We start from the raw sequence: 24,454 nt of genomic DNA, 5'->3' as shown, positions 1-24,454 counted from the left end.
TAACTATTGCTTCTTGACTTGCATACAGATTTCTCAGGAGGTAGGTAAGGTGGTCTGGTATTCCCATCTCTAAGAATTTTCCACAGTGTGTTGTGATCCACACAGTCAAAAGCTTTGGTGGAGTCAATAAAGCAGAAGTAGCCACTGGACCACCAGGGGAGTCCCTCTTAAGACGAACAGGTACACAATAAGGAAAAGCGGCTCTGGGGGAGATCCGAGTGAGTCTACTCAAAGGAGCACTCAATAGAAGACAAAGGTTTTAGCAGATGGGATGGCTTCTCATCTCACCATCCCACCCGCCTCCCATATCCTAGTGATAACGCCTGACATTTGCTCACTCTGCCAGGCACTGTGCTGTGAGCTATACATGCTTCATTAACTTGTTTAATCTTCATAGCCACCCAATGAAGTAGCTCCTATTATCCTCGTTTAGAGAAACTGAAAATTAGATAAAAACAACTTGCCCAGGTTCACCTAACTACTAATTAGCAAGACAGGGTTTTGGAAATCCAAGTCTGCCTATATCCCAAGAGTTTTAGTGCATTGCTGCATTCCTTCTGTAATAAATTAAGAAGAAAGACTCTGCTTTCTTGGATGAGTTTAAATTTCTTTTTGTTCATGTGACATAAAAATTAAGGAGCCAGGGCCATCCTTGGTTGCCCAGAGGCTAAAACTCTGCTCCCAATGCAGGAGACCTGGGTGCAATCCCTGGTCGGGGAACTAGATCCCACGTGCTGAACTAAAGATTCTACATCCCACAACTAAAACCTGGAGCAGACAAATATTCAAAAAAAAAAAATTAAGGAAACAATTTGGACGTCAGAGGACCATTTTGAATCTCAGCAAGAATAATATATCTGGAATTAACTATTATAGCTGGCAGCAACCTTTGCTCTTCCTTGGAGCAGGGTGAACAGGTCATCTTGGTTTTAGCACTGCAAGTCCTGCATCAGGAAACTCCTTCAGTACTGGGAAATCTGGGATGGCTGGTCACCCTACCTAGGAGTGTTGCATTTTCTATCCATCCTGCCTTTGATCCTCTCAGGAAACATTTGGCATCCATTGAGGACTGACCTTGATGCATGCACAAGCATCTCTGGTGGGGTCCACAGCTGATAGGTTGTAAAATACTTTGCACAATGCTTGGGATATAGCCTGTTCAACAAATGCTATATTTAAGGGAGAGCCGAGAGGATATTCAGTTTTAACATCGTGAAAGGAGAATGTGTTAGTGGGAAGGAGATTTTGAGTATTCTGTGCTTGTTTGCCTTCATGACTTCTACTTATGAAAACCGTGAGGACTTCCCTGATGGTACAGTGGATAAGAATCTGCCTTGCAATGCTGGGGACACAAGTCCAATCCATAGTCTGGGAACAACCCCACATGCCTTGGGGCAACTAAAGCCCATGGGGCCCAACTACTGAGTCTGAGCTGAAAAGCCTGTGCTCTGCAGCAAGAGGAGCCAAAGCAATGAGAAACCCGAACACCACAGAGGAGACTCCACTCACTGCAACTAGAGAATGCCTGTGTGTAGCAATGAAGACCCAGCACAACCACAATAAATTAATTAAAAAGCAAACAATATAATAAAACTGTGATAGCAGAGCAGTTGTGGAAGCAACTAGGAAGGATATGAGTGAAAGTCACAGCCAAAGCTGGATGAATGCAGTTAGAACCATGTAACCAGGGTGGCGACAAGCTGACAGCACCCGCTAGTAGGTCTGTTAGTCCAACTCAGGGCACTTAAAGCGGGTCGGAAACTGCCAAGCTACAAGAAAGCAAAAGATGCAAAGTAAGAGACATGAGAAGCATCAGCTTCAGGAAATGCCAGGTTCCTCTTGAGGCAAATTTTTTTTGCAAAGAATTCATTTCCAGAGGAAATACAACCAAAAGAAACATTCCTAAGGCCCTCAAGACTTGGTTTCATGAATCATGCCAGCATTAGGTGATAAAACAGCCTGACCTCTCTCCCTGGCAGCCTAACCTGGTCTCCACTGCCCACATTGTTACCATTCTTGGCCAGGGGTGCTGTTGACTTCCACTTCAGGCTAACTTCCTACTAACTGGAATCTTCAGAGAAGTAGGAATCACTGCTGTCTAAAAGAACTGGGAGGAACATCTACCTGGACTCTAGTCCTGGCTCTTAAAAAACTGTGGCCTTAGTTAAGTCTGGATCTTAGACAAAGTGAATCAGGGATGGACTAAATTTTCTCTCCTGTCATTTCATGCCTGACTCTGTGACATCTTTTGGTAAGGAATGAGGGTGGGCGAGATAACACAACTTTTGTGAGCCACTTGAGAAGAAGGGGCTGTATCTTTATAGCCTTAGTAGATAAATACACTGTTGGTCAGTCACCATTTATGAGATTCATGGAGGGGAATGGCTTGGAATTCAAAAGACCCAGATTTGAATGCAATTTTTCGTGGTACCAACTTTCAGTAACTGAGCAAATCTCATTCAGAACATATTAGTATCTCTAGATGCAAAAAAGCTGGAGTGAGATTTACAACAACCTTATGCCTCTCCAGAATTAATGAATGGTTATGAGCAAACATATTGTGCAGGAAAGAAAGCTATGTGTTTTCAATATCTTGGGTTATCCCAGTTAACTGAAATTTGCTTCCTAGGCAGAGGCAGGATAAATGTATACTGCTTGCCCCAATTTTAGACAAAAGACTAAACCCAGAATAGGCTGTGAATCTTTCACCTGCTTCTGCTTCACTTTTTGATGAGATTGTGCAGAAGCTTTAGGACAGTGATTCTCTCTGGCTAACACGGTAATCAAACAAGGCTTGCTGCTTCCCTCAGCAGAAACAAATCAATTTAAGCACCCACTTGGGAATTCACTGTTTCCTCTCTACGGACCAGGTTCAAGGCTGGTCTCATTCCAGCAGCTGAAATCAAGCAGAAATCCTTAGAGAACTGGGTCATAAAGCTACATTCATTTCAGCTGATTAAAAAAATATAAACATACAACCCACATACCTAATGTACTATTTTAAAAATCTTTCCTTTATTCCTTGGTTAGTAAAAAATTAATTCATACTATTGCTCATCATTTTTTTGAAAAAAAAATGTATATCAAAATGATTCACTTAAATATATTTAACCATTTAGAATTAGAAATTAAGTCATTTCCTTCCCCCTCTTACTCAGGATATTAGTGAGATCCCTAGGTTAGCACTCCGGAGGTCATTCTGGTTTACATATTTCCTGGGCTCTTTCTTCTGCCTAATGAGATTTTTAAAAAGGAGTTTTTCTATCAAAAGAAACTGCAAGTCCATTTTATGGGGTAAATCTCATCAGCCTGCAGATTTTAACTCCTGAGCTCTGAAACCTGCTGGGTTCAGAGATGGTCCTGCAGAGAGATGTTGCTTTGGCGCCCTCTGCAGGCTACAGTTGGTAAGCCTCGGTCAGATAGAGGAAGCCGGGATGAATCCTTAGGTATCTGAAAAGAAATGAAACAAGTTAATGCCAAAGTAAGTCGACAGTGGGGAGGAGGAAATGGCTGTGTCCATCAGTCCTCCATTCAAAAAACCATAGAATTTAGGGCATGTCACCTCTGTAAGGTGAAAACAGGATGTAAAACACTGTACTGCTTGATTCAACTTTTGTAAGAAAAGATTTAGATTCAGTTACACCAGAATGTTAAATTTTGGTTATCTTGGTGGGGAGATTATGGGTAATTTGTATGAAAATCCTTTTTACTTATCTGTATCACCTGCACTTTCCATAATGTTTTATTCCAGTCATAAGACACTAGTTAAAAGTGATTGTGGGCTTCCCTGGTGGGTCAGATGGTAAAGAATCTGCCTGCAACGTGAGATGCCTGGGCTTGATCTCTGGGTCGGGAAGATCCCTTGGAGAAGGGAATGGCTGCCCACTCTAGTATTCTTGCCTGGAGAATTCCATGGACAAAGGAGCCTGATGGGCTACAGTCCACGGGATCACAAAGAGTTGGACACAACTGAATGACTAACACTTTCAAAAGTGATTGTGCCAAGGGGACTTCTTGGGGGCTAGCAGTGTTCTGTTCCTTGATCTTGATGCTCTACATCTTCATTAAAATAGTTTTTAAAAAGTAGTTGTACAGGAACTCTCACACATAGCTGGTGGGGAAGCAGCCACTTGAGAAAACACTTTGATAGTTTCTTACTATCAAAGAACAAAAACTAAACATATTCTTATCATGTGATCCAGCGATCTCATTCCTTGGTATTTGCCCAAATGAGATGAAAACTTACATCCACAGAAAACCTCCACTTTATTCATAATTGCCAAAAAGTTGGAAGCAACCAAGATTCCTTCAGTAAATAAACAACAAATACCGTGTGAGTAAACAGGGGGAAGGGATGTATGGGAACCTCCTGTACTTTCTGCTCAATGCTGCTGTGAACCTCAAAAAATAAAATCTGTTTTTTAAAAAAGTGGCTTTACTCCTCTGGGAATATATTAAAAACTATTGAATTGTATGCAGTAAATGAGTGGACTGTATGATATATGAATTATATCTCAAAGCTGGAAAAAAACTTTTTTTTTAAGTGGCTGTACTCATAGGTGAATATAGAGGTAAAGTACTACCACCAGCTACAATATGGGTGAATCTTGAAAACATTATACCAAGAGGAGAAGACAGACACAAAAAGCTACCTACTGTATGAAGTGTCCAGGACAGGCAAAAACAGAAGATTAGAGTTGTCAGGACCAGGGGGGTGGGAAATGGGGAATCACTGCTAATGGATTTTCTTCCTGGGATGATGAGAATGTTCTAGAAGTAGTGGTGATTCATGTGTAAACTTTGTGAGTATACTAAGAGCACATTAATTATATACTTTTAAAGTATACTTTTTAAAGGATGAACTTTATGGTACGGGAATCATATCTTAATAAAGCTGTTATTTTCGGTAATGTGGGAAAAAGGCAATGGCAGATTTTGGAACATTGTCTTAAATAGCTATGTGCCTCGAATTCAAAAATCATAGCCTTTCCAACAATATCGCTTAACGTACATAAAAAAATTAAGAATGGTTTCATTTAAGAAACCATTCCACTTAAGTTTCAGTTAAGAATGGCCATACCAAGACTTCCTTGTTGGTTCACTGGTTAAGAATCCGTCTACCAATGCAGGGAACAGGGGTTCAATCCCTGGTCCTGGAAGATTCCACGTGGTGAAGGGCAACTAAGCCCGTGCCACAACCAGTGAACCCCTCCCGCCTAGAGGTAACAAGAGAACACAACACAATGAGAAGCCCCTGCACCCCAATGAAGAGTAGCTCCCACTGGCCACAGCCCAGAGAAAGCCCCTGCAGCACAGCTAAGAACAAATAATAATTAAAAATGGCCATCCTTTTTTTTTCACCACGGCCCTCAGAATGTGGGATCTGAGTTCCCCGACCAGGTATGGAACCATGTCCCCTGCAGTGGAAGCGTGGTATTGGACTTGAGCAGGAACTGGAATCTGGTATCTAAGGTTTTTTACCCTTAGCAGCAGAATTCAAGTGAAAGCCCCAGTTTCCGGCTCCAGAACATCAGGCTGTGGTCAGCGTGGGTCTATTAAAGGCAGCAACTCTCCACAACGAGAATCCAGTTTCAGAGATGCCAGGTCATCGGACCGCGTGGGCCCAATGTTCAGTATCGCGATGGGCAGCTTCTTCTCCCGGGCAGTGAGGATAAACCTGTAACCCGAGTACACCTGTCGGGGTAGAAGAGGCAGGTGAGAGCTCTTTAGACACAGAAAGAGCTAGACCAAATAGGGAGCCCCTCCAGGGCTCCCCAGGTGGCTCAGTGGTAAAGAATCTGCCTGCCAGTTCAGGAGACATGGGTTTGATCCCCAGGAAGAGGAAATGGCAACCGATTCCAATATACTTGCCTGGGAAATGCCAGGCACAGAGCAGCCTGGCGGGCTACAGTCCATGGGGTCAGAAAGAATCAGACACGACTTAGTGACTAAACCACCACCACCACCACCACCAGGGCCTCCCAGCCTACAGTCAGTTACCAGTAACAACAAGCCAGTTACCTGCAAGGAAGATCCCACCACCAGGAGGGAGTCAGCTTCGTTCACCCTCTTGTGCACAAAATCAACCTTGTCAGGCTTCACCGTGTCCCCAAAGAAGACGACGTCTGGTTTCAGGGGGCCCCCACATCGAGAGCAGGATGGGACCTGGAAGCTCTGTACCTCCTCCTCGGTGAGAAAGACATCGCCGTCGGGAGCCAGGCCGTGGGCCTCGGCACTCCAGGTGGGGTTCAGGACTTGGAACCGTTCCTGCAGTGCCCCACGAGGAGTCTGCTCCCCACAATCCAAGCAGAGAACCCTGAAACCACAGAGGAGGCCGACTGTCCTGGGGGAGGCACAAAGCTGCCGGAGACCTTTCCTCCCAGCCATCTCCAGCTCCTCCATCACGATGGCTTTCTCTCCCTGACACCCCCCGTTTCCCCCCATTTTATTAATATCTTGTCATGACCTCTTTAGCTGTCACCTCTCTTCCAGTGCCTGCCAGCCTTCTAGAACAATATGCATTTGTTTCCTCACTACCCACTCCCTGCTTAAATCTGCTGCAGCTCACTTTTATCCTTAACATGACTACAAAGACTTTACCAGATAATTTCCTTAGTCCCGAAACCAGGGTTTTCCACCCCCCTCCATCTTCTGCTCTAATCATTTGCTGTAATTATTGCTGCCCATGAAAACACTTTCTCAGGAGTTCCCTGGTTGCCTAGTGGTTAGGATTCCAGGCTTTCACTGCCAGGTCCCAGCTTTGTTTTAAAATATTTAAGAAGATGGGACTTCCCTGGCGACCCAATGCTTAAGACCCCCTGCTCCCAATGCAAGGGGCACAGGTTTGATCCCTGGTTGGGGAGTTCAGATCCTGCATGCCACACAGCGAGGCCAAAGGGGGGAAAAATTTAAGAAGAGATGGAGAGAAAGGATAAAGTAGACTTGATAGAACTCTGAATCTGGGTAATGGTATGTGGGACTCTACTTCTGTGGATTTAAAAAATTTTCATCACAGAAAAAAACTTAATGAACTCATAGCCATCCCCAGCTCATTCCCTGACACCACCTTAGTCTAAGTCTTTCTGGCTGACCTCCCTGAGCCACTCTTCCTAATCCCGTCCAGCCTTCCTCACATGCCATTTTTATCATATTGCTTTCTTGTTCAGAAACCACCAACAGCCCCCTTTGGTCTCTCACAACAGATCCAAATCAGCACTGCAAGATTTTCAAATGCATCCAGGATTTGGGTCTAGCCTTCCCAGACAAGCTGATTTCATACTAGTCTCCAAGGAGACCAGTCCAACACTCTACAAAAGTTCCCTTCATATGGAAAGCCCTCTTTCCCCGGCTTTGTCAAGTCAAACCTGAGCTATTCTCCAGCCCCACCTCACCTATAAAAGCTTTCTTGATTACTCCAGTCTTCACTGTTTCTCTAAACCTATAAAACATGTCTATCAAGGACCACATAAAATAACAGTCATGTGTGGAGTTATTTGTCATTAAACCTGGTATTTTCTGGTCCCCCCAACAAACCAAATTCTCACATATTATATTTTGGTATTATTTGGTATTATATATATATATATAATGCAGACCACATTTTATATTTTGGTTTTGACCCCTCCACATCAGCAAGGAGCACACTGGTACACACATGTTGCAGGCACCCAAATGGTGGACTGTTTTCAGTTTGCAGAGAACTGTTTCCCAGGCTTAAAGATAAGGAAATGGGCTCCCATTAGCTGCAAGTTACGACCAGGGCTACGTATGTTCATTTCATCAGTCTTTACTGGGTCCTGGCTATCCTGTGATCTATGTGTCTAGGCACTGGGAACCCAGCCATTTGTAGCACGTGCTGTTGGTGGTCTGCTCACAGTTCCCTGGGAACACTCAGAGGCCACCTGCATCCAGATCTCTTATAAGTGGCTTCCTAATTCTCTGGCCATAGAAGCTTTCCTGCAGGAGCAGAGTCAGTATTAGGGAGTTAATTCTCCCAGAGTCCCCCTCCACCAATGAAGGACGGGAGATGATGGATAAACGCCCCAGGTCCCTTGATTTTCAGTGAGATGATTCTGAAACTGCTGTACAGTCAGAGGGCCCCTGACAGGCTTGAGCCCCAGCTGCCCCAAGCAGTAACCCATTCATTAGCATAACCTTTCCCTAGGTCTCCTATCTTCCAGGTTTCACGTCCCATTCCCTCACTGAATTTGCTAGGATTAACTCCAGAGTAAACAACTTCCTCGTGCGTCATTTCCTCATGGTCTAGGGAAGACAGCAGGGATCAGTACAGCCAGGGTCCCTGCTCTGACCGAGCACACATTTCTACATTCACTGTTTTAGGTTTTCCGGTACCTGTGCATGCATCCGTGCAGTTCTGTTAGGCGCTGACTCCCCGCCTTGGTATGCAAGGCATCCACGTTTTGGGTCACCAACCAGTGCAGCTTTCCGAGTCTCTCCCAGCTGCTCAGAGCCCAGTGTGCAGGGTTAGGCTGGTGGGAGGAGAACTGAGGCCAGCCCACAAAGTTTCTAGCCCAGTACCGCTGGCGGATGGGAGCGCTCCGTACAAAATCCCCATGCTGGATAGGCCTCCGGTCTGTGCGGGCATAAAGTCCCACCTTTTCTGACCTGTAGTCTGGGATCCCTGACTCAGTGGAGATTCCTGCCCCGGTCATTACTAGGAGCCTCTTGGAAAGGGTGATGAAGCGTTGTAACTCTTTGACCTTCTCAGGGTCCAGAGGAGGACTTGGTGGCACAAATAACCCAGTGGATCTGAGTGAGCACTGCTGGCTGAAGTTTGCCCTCCAGCGGACTTTTGCTGTCCTTTTGAAAGTCAACCCAAAGCTCATCCTCATGCTAGAGAGAAAAAAAGCATCACAGGAGAAACTTGTTTTTTATCTTGTTTTTTTTTTGCCACACCGTGCATCCCATAGAATCCAGAGACCTTCCCTGAGACCAGGGATTGAACCAGTGCCCCTGCACTGGAAGCTCAGAGTCTTAACTACTAGACCACCAGGGAAGTTCAGAAACTGGGTTTTAAAAATCAAGATAACCAAGAGAAGGGGGGTGGGGCAAGACGGGAGAGGGGAGTAAGAGGTACGAACTATTGATCTAGAAAATAAATAAGCTATAAGGATATATAGTACAACACGAATATAGCCAATATTTTATAATAACTATAAATGGAATATAACCTTTAAACATTATGCATCACTATGTTGTACAACTGAAACTTTCAACTAAATGTTATAAAAAAAAGGTTTTTCTAAATATTTATATGGCAGCACCAGGTCTTAGTTGCAGCATATGGGATCATTCAGCTGAGGCGTGTGGGATCTAGTTCCCTGGCTAGGAATCGAACCTGAGCCCCCTGCATTGGGAACACGGAGTTTTAGCCACTAGACCACCAAGGAAGTCCCTGAAAATTTTAATTTAATTAAAAAACACACAAAACAGATGAGCGAATAATCAATAGGTGGAATATATAAATAGCACAAGATTAACCAAGAGCTGTTCATTGTTGAGGATCTGTGTTAGATCCAAGGATGGGGGTTCATTACATTACCTATCTGCACAATAACAAATAAATTTTTTAACAGTAATTTCTTAGAGGAATGTTTGGATTGCAGATGCCCTAGTGTGCCCTGGACAGTGGAAGTACAGAAATGCCAAAAGTCATGAAAATGCCAAGAGCCAAATAAAACGTTTATACCCATATTGTATAAGCCCAGAGATACGATCAGAAAAATCAGAAAGGACTTCTTTGGTGGTTTAGTAGTTAAGACTCCCTGTTTCCAATGTAGGGAAACTGCAACAACTACTCCCCATTAAACTGCAACATTCTGAGCCCACATGCTGTGGAGCTCAAGGATCTCACGGCAAGGAAGATCCCACCTGACACAACTAAGACCCAACACAGCCAAATAAATAATTTTTTTTTTAATGAGAAGAAAGAAGAAAGGAGAAGTTTGAAGAGAAGCTAAAATATGGAATATTTTGCCTTAATGGTAGACAAAATTCCAATATCTGGATGATATTAGCAATCATATAGTATTTGGAGAAAACATATTTGAAACAGACAGACATAGTGAACAAGGGCAGGTAACTTAAAACGTATAGCTCCCTCATGTTGCCCTTGACCTAGACAAAAATGACAGCAAGAGCACATGATTATCAACAGTACAGCAGTAAACAAGGGCTAAGTTTAGCCTAAACTTACATAGACAAACCTTAACTCTAGGCAAGAAACTAAAAGAAAAGCGTGGGTAACATTCTTATTTAGTGCCCTTCTCCAGGGGTTCTTCCTGATCTAGGGAAGCCCATATAGGAGACCCAAGAGATGCAGGTTCGATCCCTGGGTCAGGAAGATGTCTTGGAAAAGGAAATGGCAACCCACTCCAGTATGCTTGGCTGGGAAATCCCATTGTCAGAGGAGCCTAGAGGGCTACAGTCCAGGGGGTCACAAAGAGTCAGACATGACAGAGCAACTAAACAACAACCACCTTGTTCACAAAATAAAATGTATAGTTTTATTTCATGATAGCTCAAGCCTATCTTGTCTTCCTGGTCTCCTAAGAGCCATAGCTCTCCTATACTCTGACCATCAGATGGGAGTGAATTATGACTGGCAAATCTGCCAAGGCTTTCTGCATCCAAGGGAAACTGTATATTTTGGTTTCCTAAAAAAAAAGAAAAAGAAAAAAAAGAGGAAGGAGGCCTCTAAAAAATGAAATCTATTTTAAAAAGGAGGGAGGTAAAATGATAAAGCAGAATTCTAACATAAGAACTGTTCTGTCTCTCCAAGTAACACCTGGCTGGTCAGAACTGAATTTCTTATAAACTTCAAAAAGTGAGTGGTTGGGACTTCCCTGGCGGTCTAGTGGTTAAAAATCTGCCTTCCAATGCAGGTGCTGTGGGTTTGATCCCTGGTCCGGGATTGATCCCTGGGTCAGGAAGATCCCCTAGGGAAAGAAATGGCAACCCACTCCAGTATTCTTGCCTGGGAAATCCCCTGGACAGAGGCGACTGGTGGGCTACAGTGCATGGGGTCACAAAAAGTTGGACATGACTGAGCGACTAACGCTTTGAGCACTTTCTGGGAACTGAGATTCCGAGTGCTGCAACGAAGACCCGACACAGACAAAAATAAAAAAAAATTAAGTCCTTTAATAGCTCACTGTTAACCTATCTATGACTCCATCTAAAGACATCTGTATCAGAGGAACACATTTATATTTTTAGTTAAAACCATCCCTCGGGGAACTGTGTGTCCCAAAAACCTACTTCCCACTTTATAAATTAAAATTATCTTATTTCTTCATAAACTAAAGAGGCATATTTGAGTTCCAGTTTAGGTGATGAAACTGTTGCTCAGACTTTTCAGGATTTTATTAATGTAGTTAAACACTCGCCTACCTTTTATTCTATTTCCCCCATATTCTATTAGTTTACCCTCAATTGCAAATACAGATGCTTGGACACAATGAAGAGTCATGAGACATGACAAGACAGTCTTCCTCAGCTTTTCTAGCTGTAAAAAAAAAACAAGGCCTTGACATAGATTTTGATAAAATGTAGACATTCTCCAGTGACACTCACCCCATACGTAAACATTATTTTATATTGGGCTTTCCAGATCTGGGATCAGGACCCTGACTTTCCAGAGTAACACGTGAACAGCTAGACAAATACAGGTTCCCGATTCCTGAGATCAAAGGTCTCGGAAACCCCGGTGAAAACATGCTCTACTGGAACAACTGCTCTCTCCCAGGTCCCACCAAAGGGCAAAGAAGGGAAATGGAATCCACAATTTCTAGAAACCTGCAGCCCGCACAGAACACACTTACCTTCCACAGCTTAAGGGACACTTTACGCCCAACAGGGACAGACCGGCTATATTTGCATTTTGGGAAATGTAGTTCATGAAGCAGAAATGATGCAAGAAAACTACAAATCCCACAGTCCTTTGGGCTTCACAGCTGTGGGACCCAGACTGTCCAGTAAGGCCCCCTGTTGGCCTTCTCTGGTCAGAGGTTTCAAACCCAGGTATACGATGTGCAGCTGTCTCCTAAGCCATCGTGTTTTTGAGAGAGAAGCGGTTAGTTTAGATGCCAGTGTCCTGAATGCAAAATAATACATCCAAGGACTTCCTTGATGGAAGTGGCTGAGACTCAGTGCTCCCAAAGCAGGGGGCCCCAGTCAATCCATGGTCAGGGAACTAGATCACACATACCTCTCTCCTGCCACAGCGAAGAACCAGCATAGCCAGACAAATAAATTTTTTTTTTAAATAGTACATCCTGTCAATTACATATTGGCACTTGCAAATTCATAATTGCAAAGTGCTGCAAAGAGCATTTGCCAGCGATTGAACAAAAACAAGGAGATTGAATCCTGTGCTGCTGCAGCTATTGACCTTCAACACCGCTAAGGGAGTTCAGGGTGGAGTGAGGCACTCTGTGCTCCAGGGAACCTGGGGGGACAGGTCTTTAGACAGTTAGATATTTTCAGGAACTGATTTCATGATCCCAGTTTTTGCCATTTCTTCCTATCTAGAAAATCACTAAATCCCTTCATGGTGACATCACTAACAGAACACCTTTTGTCAGCTCCCCTTTCACCAGAATCTTATATATTGCCCTTCCCTCACTACCTCTCTGGAGCAGTCTCTCAGAGCTACTGGAGGTGCTGTCCACCAGGCTGCAGTCCTCATTTTACGCCAAATAAAACTTAACTCACAACTCTCACGTTGTGCATCATTTTTAGTTGACAATCCAAATGGGAATTCACTCTCTCATTAGAAGCTTCAGCAATGGATCTAGGTTTGACTCACCCTCAACTTCAGTGTTTACAATCTTTCCCACGCATTGAAACGGAATCAGGTTCCCACCATGCAGTGAGTTGTGAAGAAATTCATTCACAAATGTCTGGAAAACTGATTACAGTTGAAAGGAACAATTAAAGTGAAATATAATATACAGGGACTAATATGATTACACATGTGGCTTCTCCAATTTTATTTCTCATCTTATGTTTTTATTAAATTAACCAACACAATGCCTGAGTCTTACTTCCAAAAATTCTGATTTAACTGGTCTGGGGAGACACTTGGGCACCAAGGCGTTTTACAAACTTCACAGTTGTTTCTAATATGCAGCCAGTGAGAACCACTGATCTGTAGCATTGCCTGGATAAGACATCAGTTTGTGCTTTAGAACACATCAAAACAGCTAGCACTGACCTTGAAGACCACTCTAAGGAACCACTTCCCCCATTTTAAAATGAAGTGAGGGAAGTTCTCGGATGGTCCAGTGGTCAGGACTCAGAGTTTTCACTGCTGATGGTGCATGTTCAATCCCTGGTCAGGGAACTAAGATCCCTCAAGCCACCGGACACCGCCAAATGAAACAAAACAACAACAACAACAAAAAAAACAACTGAGGCCCAGAGAAGTAGTATGAAAGCTGGAGTCAGTTTACTCTCATTGAATGCACAGAGGTAAATATTGGTAAAGTAAGTTCAGTAGTTTTGAAGCAGGAGGTAGATGCCCCCACTCACCCACAAGGAAAGCAATTTGAGTTTATTTCCTGTAGACAGAAACTCCAAAATATCAATAGCAGTACAACCAAGAGAAGAGGCTGGCTCCTGCCCAGATGAAAATAAGAGACCACATAGTTCTCATCCTTCAAGTCAAGGAAACCTTGACTTCCAGACCAGAAAACTCTTTGGAGGTCAAAAGAGGAATGATGCTAAATTTACCCATAAGCTCTTTTGGTGAAATCCATCCTGACAGAGATTCATGTGCACACATTGGAAGATAGTGAGAAGCACCAAACAGGGACTCAGAACCAGGCAAACTGAAATGACTGGCCTTCCCTGGTGGTCCAGTGGCTAAGACTCCATGCCCTCAATGCAGGAGGCCAGAGTTCGATCCCTGGTCAGGGAACTGGACTCCATATGCTGCAACCAAGAAGTTGCATGTCACAACTAGAGAACCTGCATCCACAATGAAGACCTGTTGTAGTCAAATAAATAAATAAATAAAAAAGAAATGACTGGCCAAAGGAAACCCAGAAGAAATGCCCCATATAAGTGATTCAAGCTACCATGAGGCTGTGACTCTGAGTCCGCCTGTGTGTCTATCTACACGTACTGTACTCTTTTTCCTCCTAACAAACATTTTACTTGTCTCACTACTTTTTGTCTTTGTGGGAATTCTTTTTTTGCAAAGCCAGGGCCTTGTCACTCATCACTGGTCTAGTAGTTAGGATTCAGCTCTCTCTCTGCAAGACCCAACCTCAATCTCAGGCTGGGAACGGAAACCCTGCTTCAAGCCACTGCAGGTCGAGGCTACCAGAGATCACTTTGGGAGCAGTACCTCCAGTCACACCTCAAATAGGTCTCTGGGCTGGGAGAATCACCTGACATGAATATTTTGTGCCTTAGTTAACCTGACCACCCTGACTGAAAGTGAGTGAAAGTCGTTCAGTCATGTCTGATTCTGCCACCCCATGAATATACAGTGTATGGAATTCTTCAGGCCAGAATACTAGAGTGGGAAGCCCTTCTCCAAGGGATCTTCCCAACCCAGGGATTGAACCCAGGTCTCCCGCACTGCAGGTAGATTCTTTACCAGCTGAGACACAGGGAAGCCACAGGGAATCCTGGCTGAAAACAAACAAAAAAAAAGGATCAAAATGTAGACTGGAAACTAAGGCAAAAAATTATAATCCAGAATATTTTCTGCACCAATGAGTGTTTGATCAAAACCTATAGAAATGTCAAAACATGACATTACCCCCATCTCAGGCCAATATTATCATGGAAAACTTCATATCCACATTATTTCCCCAGTTCTCCTAGGGGAATAAGCATCATTAAGAGACTGGCCAGGAACACAAGATTATTGTGCCTTTAGGCCTCAAAGAATCTCACGTTCTGGGGAGAAGTTAGCTGAGTTTTCCAGCTTTCTTAGTGCTGGGAAGTCATCTGTGGAGGATGAAGTCATCCAAGACAGTTGGTGAAATACAATTTCCCTTGGTAGCTACTGACAGGGTGTAATGAGCCACCCAATCGAGACATTCTCAAGGGCTGAGAAGTTCCTTGGATGATGCTAGTCTTTTCATTTCTCACAAATCCACTGCACCAGGCATTAATGACAAAGTCTTCTAAGTTAATCACACTGTTAGTCTTTTCTTTTTCTCTCTGCTGTTTTTTCCTACCCTGGCTGTGGGAAAAAAAAAAAGTTAACTAGACATCAGCATCAAACAGGCCTTTTTTAGAAAAAATTTTGGCTGCAGTGGGTCTTTGTTGCTGTGTGCTGGCTTTCTCTGGTTGCAGAGACTGGGGGCTACTCTGTAGTTGCGGCGCATAGGCTTCTGACTTTGGTCGGTCGTTTCCCTTGTTGAGGAGCCGGGGCTCAGCAGTGTCGCACGGGTTTAGTTACCCTGCAGCATGTGGGGTCTTCCCCAACCAGGGATGGAGCATGTGTCCCCTGCATTGGTAGGCGCATTCTTAACCACTGGACCACCAGGAAAATCCCCAAATAGGACCTTTTATGTCATTTTTACATCTAGTTGATGACTACATGAATATTCAGTAAGCAATACACTGAACATTTCGTGTTTGAAGTTTTTCGTAATGAAATGTTAGGGGAAATACAATTTTCTCAGAGACTACCGTTTTCATCTTAATGAGTAGCAAAAACCAAAAGTTGTTTGGAAAATATAGTTCAGAGCTGAAACAAGTCCAGACAAAGATTTCTAGTAGCCTTCACAATGAGAGCGACTGTTACTTCAAACTCACAAACGGTGGGCATTTCTGTGGAAATAACCTCTCTCAGCCGAATTAATATGTCCTGTCCAGAGAAAACTTTCTCAGGTTAAATACTAAATTACCATATGATTCAGAAATTCCACTTCTAGATATATACACAAAAGAATTGAAATAAGAACTTAAACTGATACTTGAATGCCAATGTTCATAAAGACATTTCTCACAATGGAAGGAAGAAACCTCCTGTCAAAGAATAAATGGATAACAAAATTCCCTACAGTAGAATATCAGCCATAGAAAGGAATGAAATTCTGAAATATACTACAACATGGATGAACCTTAAAAACATGCTCTGAGATAAGGTAGATACAAAAGGTCAAGTTAATGTGTGATTTCCTTATACGAAGTACTTGTGGTGGTTTTATTGCTAAGTTGGGTCCTACTCTTGCAACCCCATGGACTGTAGCCTGCCAGGCTCCTCTGTCCATGAGATTCTTGAGTTACTAAATTCATAGAAAATGGAATAGGGGTTGCCAGGGGTTGTGGGGAGAGGAGTGGGGAGTTAGTGTTTAATGGGAACAGCCTGGGATGATGAAAAAGTTCTGGAGGTGTGCAGTGGTGATGGTTGCTACCGAACTGTACACTTAAAAATGGTTCAAATGGCAAATTTTATGTTATGCACACTTTGCTACAATTAAAAACAACAACAATAATAATAATAACCAACACTTTTTCAGAGGATAGTCACACCGTGAGTCAGAAGCCAAGTGAACAGCACTCTTAACACAGAGCACATTTGTTTTTCTCCCCAATTCGTAGTCGTGAGTTAAGTTAATTAGCATGTTCCCTCCCACAATGCTTTGCTTCATTCTCCACTAAAAACTAAGCGAAATCAAGCAACTGAATCAGCTTATATCTTTCCGAGAGCTCTTCATATGGTTGTCTAAATTTTATTCATTCAATAATTAAAGGTTTTGCCATGAGCCTCCAACTCACCTTTCTGTAATAGGAACCTTGCTGATTGGGAACGATGAGAAGGGGCGTTACTCGGTAGCTTTGCGCAGTGGCAGTATCGTAGCCAATGAGGTTTATCCGAGGCGCGATTATTGCTAATTGAAAACTTTTCCCAATACCCCGCCGTGACGACTTGAAATATAGTCGGCATTGGCAATTTTTGACAGTCTCTACGGAGACTGAATAATTCGGTTTTAAAAGAAAGTACTTTTTCGATTAAGCTTAGGTTTCTGAAAGCATTTTGTGAAAGTAGGTGCTGTTTTTATTTGTTATAGCCATTTATCTATTGATTAGTCGTTAACTTAGCATTTTAAGTTGTTTTTTGCGTATTTTAAGTGGTTGGTGGATTTGACATTGCTTCGTAAAACGCGGATAGGCAAATACAGTTTTCTATTCGCGCTGCGTCTAATTTTTCATCTTTGTAATACTAACAATTGAGATTTTTAATTCGGTTTTTGAAAATGCTTTTTTCCGCCCCCGCACTCTCACCTCCAATTTCTGGTTCTTTGGTGTGCTCTCGCTTTTCCGGTCCTCCTGAGGCTGTTTCCTCCTCAGAGTACAAGTCAACCCGATTCGTCTCTGTGACGTCATGCTAATTTGCATATCATTCCCCAGCATCCCCAGCGAAAGCGCTATTTCCAAAATAATAGTGTTCGACAAGAGACGGCCCAACCACAAGAAGCCCCTCGATGTACCTTAAATGTAACCGTCTGCAGGGAAACAGATTCAATCCACGAATTCGCTGGCGGTCGCTCACCCTCAGTGAAAAGGGCGTTGTCATTCGTGGGGGAAGCGGGTGCGCGCTCACGTTCTTCAGCTTTGCGCAGTGGCAGTATCGTAGCCAATGAGGTTTATCCGAGGCGCGATTATTGCTAATTGAAAACTTTTCCCAATACCCCGCCATGACGACTTGAAATATAGTCGGCATTGGCAATTTTTGACAGTCTCTACGGAGACTGAATCTTACTTGTTTAAAGAAAGCTTAAGGTTTTTTGTTCTCTGAGTTTATAAGTTCCGTTGTATTTGTGGCTGGGTGTGTGATTTTTCTTTAACCATCACTTACTTTCACGGCTTGTGTAAACCTCGTGTTTGTAGGGTGGGCTGATATCCGACCATCTCATTTTCTATCGTTCTTTTCTCTGAATTTTAGCTAGTACCAGAATATTTCCGAATAGGTCGGTTTTTCGTATCAGGTGGCCAACGTTTTGAAGCTTCAGCGTCAGTTCTCCCAGTGAATATTCAGGATTGATTTGATTTTTTTAGGGTTGATTGGTTGGATCTCCTTGCTGTCCAAGGGACTCAGTCTTTTCCAAAACCACAGTTCAAGCGCATCAGCTTTCTTTATAGTCCTACTCTCACACCCATATTGACGTGAAAAACATGCTTCACGGAGTTTGTTGGTTTCAGTTGCAGCGTTATGTATTTCTAGTCAACGTGATTTAGGGGTACGTGTCTAACTCCAGTATTTTTGCCTGGAAAAAATCCATGGACAATGGAGTCTTGTCGGGCTAAAAGCCCACAAGGGTCGTAAAGAGTTGGACATGAGAGCACGCATGCACTTTGTCACACCTGGAAGTCTGGAGGTTTCCCACAGTACTAGGCATGATTTTGGTTGTAATATTGTAGTTATCCCCTGAGAGCTCACAGTTGCCAAAAGACCAATTCGGCTCCCATCACCCCTGAAGAGGCAGGGACTCTTAGGAGGGTCACGGATGCGCAGAACCAGACGGAGGTCTGAAAATTTTTCATCTATTTCCTTTTAAAAGGACCAGGAGGTGGTCCAGCGGTTAAGACTCCATACTCCCAGTTCGGGTTTCCCTTGTAGCTCAGTCGGTAAAGAGTCTGCCTGTAGTGCAGGAGACCCAGATTCGATGCTTGGGTTGGGAAAATGCTCTGGAGAAGGAAATGGCAACCCACTCCAGTATCCTTGCCTGCACAATCTCATGGACAGAGGAGCCTGGTGGGTTGCAGTCCATGGGGGTCCAAAGAATCGAGCATGACTGAGTGACTAACACTCCCAGTTCAGGGGGCCTGGGTTCAATCCCGGGTCAGGGAACTAGATCTCGCATGCCACAACAAAAATCACATGCCATAACTAAGATCCGGTGCAGTCAAATAAATAAATATATATATTTAAAGAAAAAAAAAAAAAAAACGAAGAGGAGGTGAATGGACACAATAGACTTGTTCAGGTCCCACTATGGAGTCCCAGGCAGAGCTGCTCTTGGAACCAAGTCTCCTAACTCTTAATAGGGATGCTGGTTTCCACTGTAGTGGCTACAACTAGTTTTGTCCTCTTAGGAAGCCAGGCGTGTCTATGAACAGAAGGCCTCAGGAATCCTACCCCTGGCGTGGCAGATCCTTGACCTGCTTAGGCCACCACTTATGAATCATTTCTCTGGCCTCTAGTAAAAGGATGTCGCTTAAGCGAGGAGGTGGTGGGCCAGCATCTACTGGTTCAAAGCAGCACCGGGTGTGTCGGAGGGGGGAGGAGTAACAAGTGGAGGGGGGGAACCCCCCAGTGTCATCAGACTCTTCTCTGCTTCAGAGAGCTCAGAGTCTTGAGACAGACCACAAATAAACATATGAACTAGATAATTACAGATTATTTCAATGGTATAAAGAAAATAAACAGGGACATGTGATGGAATCATCCAGGAGACCAGCCAAGATCCAACAGCAACTATTGAGCACTGACTTGTGTGGCAGACTCCATGTGAAGCACTTACTTCATATCCCAGACTCCACACAAAGTGCTTAATATGCTTTATTTCACTTAATTCTCACAGAAATCATCTTGCTATTCCTTTTTTCTTTTTTACAAGCAGCTCTATTAAGGGATAATTGATATTCAATAAACTGCACATATTTAAAGCGTACGATTTGATGATTTTAAAAAACGTACACCCATGATACTGTTTCTGCAAATCAGCTGGTGAACATATCTGTGACTCCCCAAAGTTTCCTGGTGTTCCTCGGCAATCCATCCCTCCCCACTAGCCCCCTCCTGCTGCTGTCACTATAGATTAGTTTTCATTTTTTAGAATTTTATATGAACAGAATCTACAGTATGTAATTTTTTTTGAGACTGACTGTTTTAAAAAAAAATATGTCCTTGCGGTCCGTCCAGGTTGTTGCCTGTATCACTGGTGCATTCTTTTCCCTTGTTGAATAGTTTTCCATTAATGGAAGTACCGGGGTTTGTTCAACCATTCACCTGTGGAAGGACACTGGCTTGTTCCCAGTATTTTGCTATCACAAATCAAGCTGCTAAGAGTATTCCTATACAAGCTTTTGTGTGAGCAAATTTTGTTTTTGGCTGTGACGGGTCTTTGTTGCTGCACTAGGGGCTTTCCCTAGTTTTGGAAAGTGGAGGCTGCTCTTTGCTGTGTTGTGCAGTCTTCTCATTTCAATGGCTTCTCTTGTGAAGTATAGGCTCCAGGGCACACAGGCTCAGGAGTTGTGGCTCTCAGGCTTAGTTGCTCTGCAGCCTGTGGAATCTTCCTGAACCAGGGATCAAATCCCAATCCCCTGCCTTGGCAGGCGAATTTTTATCCAATGGACCATCAGGGAAGTCTCTGAGCATAAGTTTTTTTTTAAAATTCTCTGGGTTGTATAGTCAGTTGCATGTTTAGTTTTTTTAGAAGCTGCCAAATTATCTTCCAGAGTGGCTTTCGTTTCCATGTTATTTTCCATCTACAGTTCTTAAAAATCCCAGCAACCAAGGGGAAGGGATAGCAGTGACTCTGGGAAGGTCACAGCTATATTTAAAATGGATAACCAACAAGGACCTATTGTATAGCAAAAAAAAAAAAAAAAAACCAAAAACACAACAACTCAGCAAGTCCCTCTGCCTTTTTTCTTTCCTTCATGACAGTGATTTTTTTTTTAAGAGCCCAAGACAGTTATCTAACTCTCACATTTCAACTTCACTGATTGTGTTCCCCTTATTTCCTGTAACCAAGACCACAGCTTGATTTGATTCAACAGGATTTCAGAGATGGCCTTGTGAACTTGGTATTACACCTGCCACTATAATCAATGCTGAATTTAAATGCCAGGGTAAGCAGTAACTGCTCTCTCTCTGTTGTAAACGTGCACTTTCCCCTGTGTAGTCAGTAATCTGTGGAATGAATGATCCCTGACATAGGAACTGTTTGGTACTAAAAAAGCCCTTTTCTTTCCACAACCATGCCTTTAAACCACTTTCTGACCAGTCATAAAAATATGGCTAAGTAAGATAAATTAACGTCACTTCTCTGGAACCCAGGGAAGGTTTGGTAAGACCAAGGAATACCCTGTGGTCCCAGAAAAGGGAAGAAGAGTCCTTAATTGACCCAAATGTATCAGAATTGATGGAAAGACGGGGTCAGTGACAGCTGCCAAAGGGACATCCCAAATGTGGGAATTACAAGAGGAGCCAACATGTGCTACCGAAAGACTGAAATTTCAAGGAGCTAAAAATATCTGTGATAGTGTGGTCTGCAAATGCACTCCAACCATTTCTTTTCACCCTAGTTGGGTGCCAAGATGGCTAACCTGGGTGTCAAAACAGGTCTGGAAGAGACAAAACAAGAATGCTCCCTCCCATGGCAAATTTTGTGTTGATTATAAAGTCAGATGATACTCTAGCAAACACGTGATTGTGTGTGTGTGTGTGTGTGTGTGTGTGATTTTCTTGGAATTCATAATAACAAGTGAGTAATGACTCATTTGTAAGCAATTACAAGAAAGAAAAGCATGGAACGAGCACCAATAATATGAACAAAACAATGCTGAAAAGCAAAACAGTGATTTCTTAAAAATACTTATTTATTTATTTTCGGTTGTGCTCGATCTTCATTGCCGCTTTCTCTACTTCCGGAGAGTGGGGACTACCCTCTAGGTGTGTGCGCAGACTTCTTTTGCGATGGATTCTCTTGCTGCGGAGCACAGGCCGTAGGGCGTGAGGGCTTCAGTAGTTGCGGCGCACGGGCTCAGTAGCTGCAGCTTCCTGGCTCCAGAGCACAGGCTCAGTAGTTGCGGCGCACGGGCTCAGTTGCCCTGAGCCATGTGGGGTCTTCCCCGACCAGGGATTGAACCAGTATCTCCTGAATTAACCACTGGACCACTAGGAAAACCCCAGTGTGTTTTATTTAAAGGTAAAATTCATGGAACATACATGTAATATTTTGCTTTCAGCTCTACTGGAATTTTTCTTCGGGTAGTTTGAGTTACAATGACTTTTTTTTTTAAATTGAAGTAAAATTCACAGAACATAAAATGAACGCATTTTCAAGTCGATCCATTTGATTTTCACATAAGTTTCTGTTTCACTGTCTAACTTTTATCTGGTAATAAAATTACTGCATGTTGGTATATCAAATCCAGATATTATATATATGTGTGTATGTATATATATATATATATATATACAAAAAGGACAGTCAATAATCACCATAATTCCAGCTCCAGGACTAGAGGAAACAGCCACAGATAGGTGAGATTGATTATTCCTCCAAATTGTTCTATTTATGTGTCAGCCTAATTATTAAAAACATTGGATTATACTCTACATTCAGTTGTGTGTGTGTGCATGCTCAGTAGCTTCAGCCGTGTCCAACTCTTTGCGACCTCATGGACTGTAGCCTGCCAGATTCCTCTGTCCATGGGATTCTCCAGGCAAGAATACTGGAGTGGGTTGTTGTGCCCTCCTCCAGGGGATCTTCCTGACCCAGTGATCGAACTTGCATCTCCTGCTTTGGAGACAGGTTGAGCCACTGGGGAATCCCACATCTAGTTCTACTATTTCCTTTTTCTTTCTGCTAAACTGAGATGGTGGACCTATTTTTCATGTCAGCACATAGCTCTCCTCTTCCCATTTCCCATATAGATACATCCCACTTCAGCTCACCAGTCCCCCTATGGATGGACATTTGGGTGGTTGCCAGTTTTTTCCAATGATGAGCAATGCTGTGATGAACATCCTTGAATGTGCATCTTTGCCAACTCATGGGGTATTTTGGGGGGAATTCTGCCTCCCAGTAAGCTACCTCTAGGGGGAATTCTGTAGATGAGATTGCTTGCACAAAAGCCATTCATATTTTGCATTTTATTTATTTTTCTTAGAACTTTATTTAGTAGTTTTTTTTTTTTTTTTTTTGCTGTGCTGCTGCACCTGAGCTTCTCCTTGTGTTGCACAGAGTGTGGGATCTTAGTTCCCTAACAAGGGATGGAATCCTCCTCCCCTGCATTGGAAGGCAGATTCCTAACCACTGGACCACCAGGGCAATTCCCACATTTTGCATTTTAATTTTCCTTGGGCTGCACTGCAAGGGCTCTCTCAGCCGTGAAAGCGTGGCATCCTAACCACTGGACCACCAGGGAATTCTCCATATTTTGCATTTTAAGAGGTGCCCCCAAGTTGGGTTCCCCCAACACTATACCAATGAATCCTCCCACAAAGCCACATAGGAGAGTGTCTGGAGAATGTTCAATGTGTGTGTTTGGACATGTTCTGCAGCTTTCACAGGACTCTTCTGGGTTAGGGAGGGGAAGAGGAGGAGGGTGAATTCATATCCAGTTCCAACACTTGTTTGTTCTCCTTTCCAGGCAGAAAGCAGGGAGAAGGGGCTGGGTTGGGTGAGGTAATCCTGACCCTCTCCCCTTCCACCATGTATGGAAATATGCTTGGAAACATAGGTTCCAGATGGAGCCAACCCCCACCCCACCCCCTCCACCCTTGTCGCCTGAGCCAGCCTGGGCCTACTGGCTTCAGGGGACGGAAGGCTGGACTCAGAGGAATATTTCAGCAGCGAGAGAGTCCATAAGCCCGGAAACAATCTTCCCAGTGTTCAAGTCACTGCAGGCTGGCTGCAGGAATCACTGGCTTCTCTTGGTTAAAAATATCCCATGCCCGAGGGGCCCTCAGTGTCTGTCTCAGAAGGGAGCTGGCTCCCATTTCTTCATCACTGGGGAAATGAGCTGAGACCAACTGATTTTTTTTTTTTTTCCATGAAGCTTTGAAAACAGACTTTCTCGGTTCAAATCCTTGCTCCAGGGCTTCCCTGGCGGCTCAGGAGTAAAGAATCTGCCTGCCAATGTAGGAGACAGGGACTGATCTGGATTTGATCCCTGGTCTGGCTTCCCTGGTGGCTCAGACGGTAAAGCGTCTGCCTACAATGCGGGAGACCCGGGTTCGATCCGTGGGTTGGGAAGATTCTCTGGAGAAGGAAATGGCACCCCACTCCAGTACTCTTGCCTGGAAAATCCTATGGACGGAGGAGCTTGGTAGGCTACTGTCTATGGGGTCGCAAAGAGTCGGACACGACTGAGCGACTTCACTTTCTGGGAAGATCCCACATGCCGCAGGGCAACTAAGCCCGGGCACCACAACTATTGAGTCTGTGCGTTAGAGCCTGGGAGCCACAACTACTGAGCCCAAGTGTCACAACTCCTGAAGCCTGCACTCCCTAGAGCTTGTGCTCCGCAACAAAAGAAGCTACCTCAATGAGTACATTACAACTAGAGAGAAGCCCCGGCTCACCAGAAGTAGGAAAAAGCCTGCACAACAAAAAAGACTCAGCACAGCTAAAAAATTAATTAATTAAATTATATATATATGTATAATCCTTGCTCCACTGTTCACTAGCTGCATGACCTTAGGCTGCTTACTTAACTTCTCTGTGCC

The 24,454-nt window shown here is 43.6% G+C and overlaps 1 protein-coding gene and 2 non-coding genes across 5 annotated transcripts; 2 read left to right on the top strand and 1 right to left on the bottom strand.

Moving 5' to 3' along the window:
* Nucleotides 1–1,564: 1,564 nt before the first annotated feature.
* On the bottom strand, nucleotides 1,565–17,330 carry SIRT4 (sirtuin 4). Of its 3 annotated transcripts, none has more exons than XM_040250868.1 (5): nucleotides 17,275–17,330; nucleotides 8,353–8,853; nucleotides 6,022–6,316; nucleotides 5,482–5,694; nucleotides 1,565–3,450 (listed from the first exon to the last, which is right to left on the bottom strand). In XM_040250868.1, exons 2-4 carry the CDS (start codon nucleotides 8,850–8,852, stop codon nucleotides 5,542–5,544), a joined length of 948 nt encoding a protein of 315 aa, XP_040106802.1. In that variant the 5' UTR covers nucleotide 8,853; nucleotides 17,275–17,330; the 3' UTR covers nucleotides 1,565–3,450; nucleotides 5,482–5,541. The 3 variants fall into 3 exon arrangements, with proteins under 3 accessions (XP_040106802.1, XP_040106801.1, XP_040106800.1); XM_040250867.1 differs by lacking the exon at nucleotides 17,275–17,330 and adding an exon at nucleotides 14,630–14,769; XM_040250866.1 differs by lacking the exon at nucleotides 17,275–17,330 and adding an exon at nucleotides 11,844–12,281.
* Nucleotides 16,824–16,964, top strand: LOC120871656. Its single transcript, XR_005723079.1, has one exon. It is a non-coding gene; the product is annotated as a U4 spliceosomal RNA (small nuclear RNA).
* A 270-nt stretch (nucleotides 17,331–17,600) lies between the features above and the next one.
* Nucleotides 17,601–17,741, top strand: LOC120871655. The gene has a single exon (XR_005723078.1). It is a non-coding gene; the product is annotated as a U4 spliceosomal RNA (small nuclear RNA).
* The last annotated feature ends 6,713 nt before the right edge of the window (nucleotides 17,742–24,454 follow it).

The sequence above is a fragment of the Oryx dammah genome, unplaced genomic scaffold (assembly GCF_014754425.2).
Source record: "Oryx dammah isolate SB20612 unplaced genomic scaffold, SCBI_Odam_1.1 HiC_scaffold_12, whole genome shotgun sequence".
NCBI lineage: Eukaryota > Metazoa > Chordata > Mammalia > Artiodactyla > Bovidae > Oryx > Oryx dammah.
Note: the sequence above shows the minus strand (reverse complement) of the source record. Positions and strands in the feature narration are given on the sequence as shown.

Excerpts from the sequence above, each read along its gene's own strand:
- SIRT4 (XM_040250866.1), bottom strand. The coding sequence starts at position 11,920 with ATGAACTACATTTCCCAAAATGCAAATATAGCCGGTCTGTCCCTGTTG. Across the intron at positions 8,854-11,843 it reads TGTCCCTTAAGCTGTGGAAG|CATGAGGATGAGCTTTGGGT; the intron begins GTAAGTGTGTTC and ends TTTTCTCTCTAG. Across the intron at positions 5,695-6,021 it reads TGGTGGGATCTTCCTTGCAG|GTGTACTCGGGTTACAGGTT; the intron begins GTAACTGGCTTG and ends CTACCCCGACAG.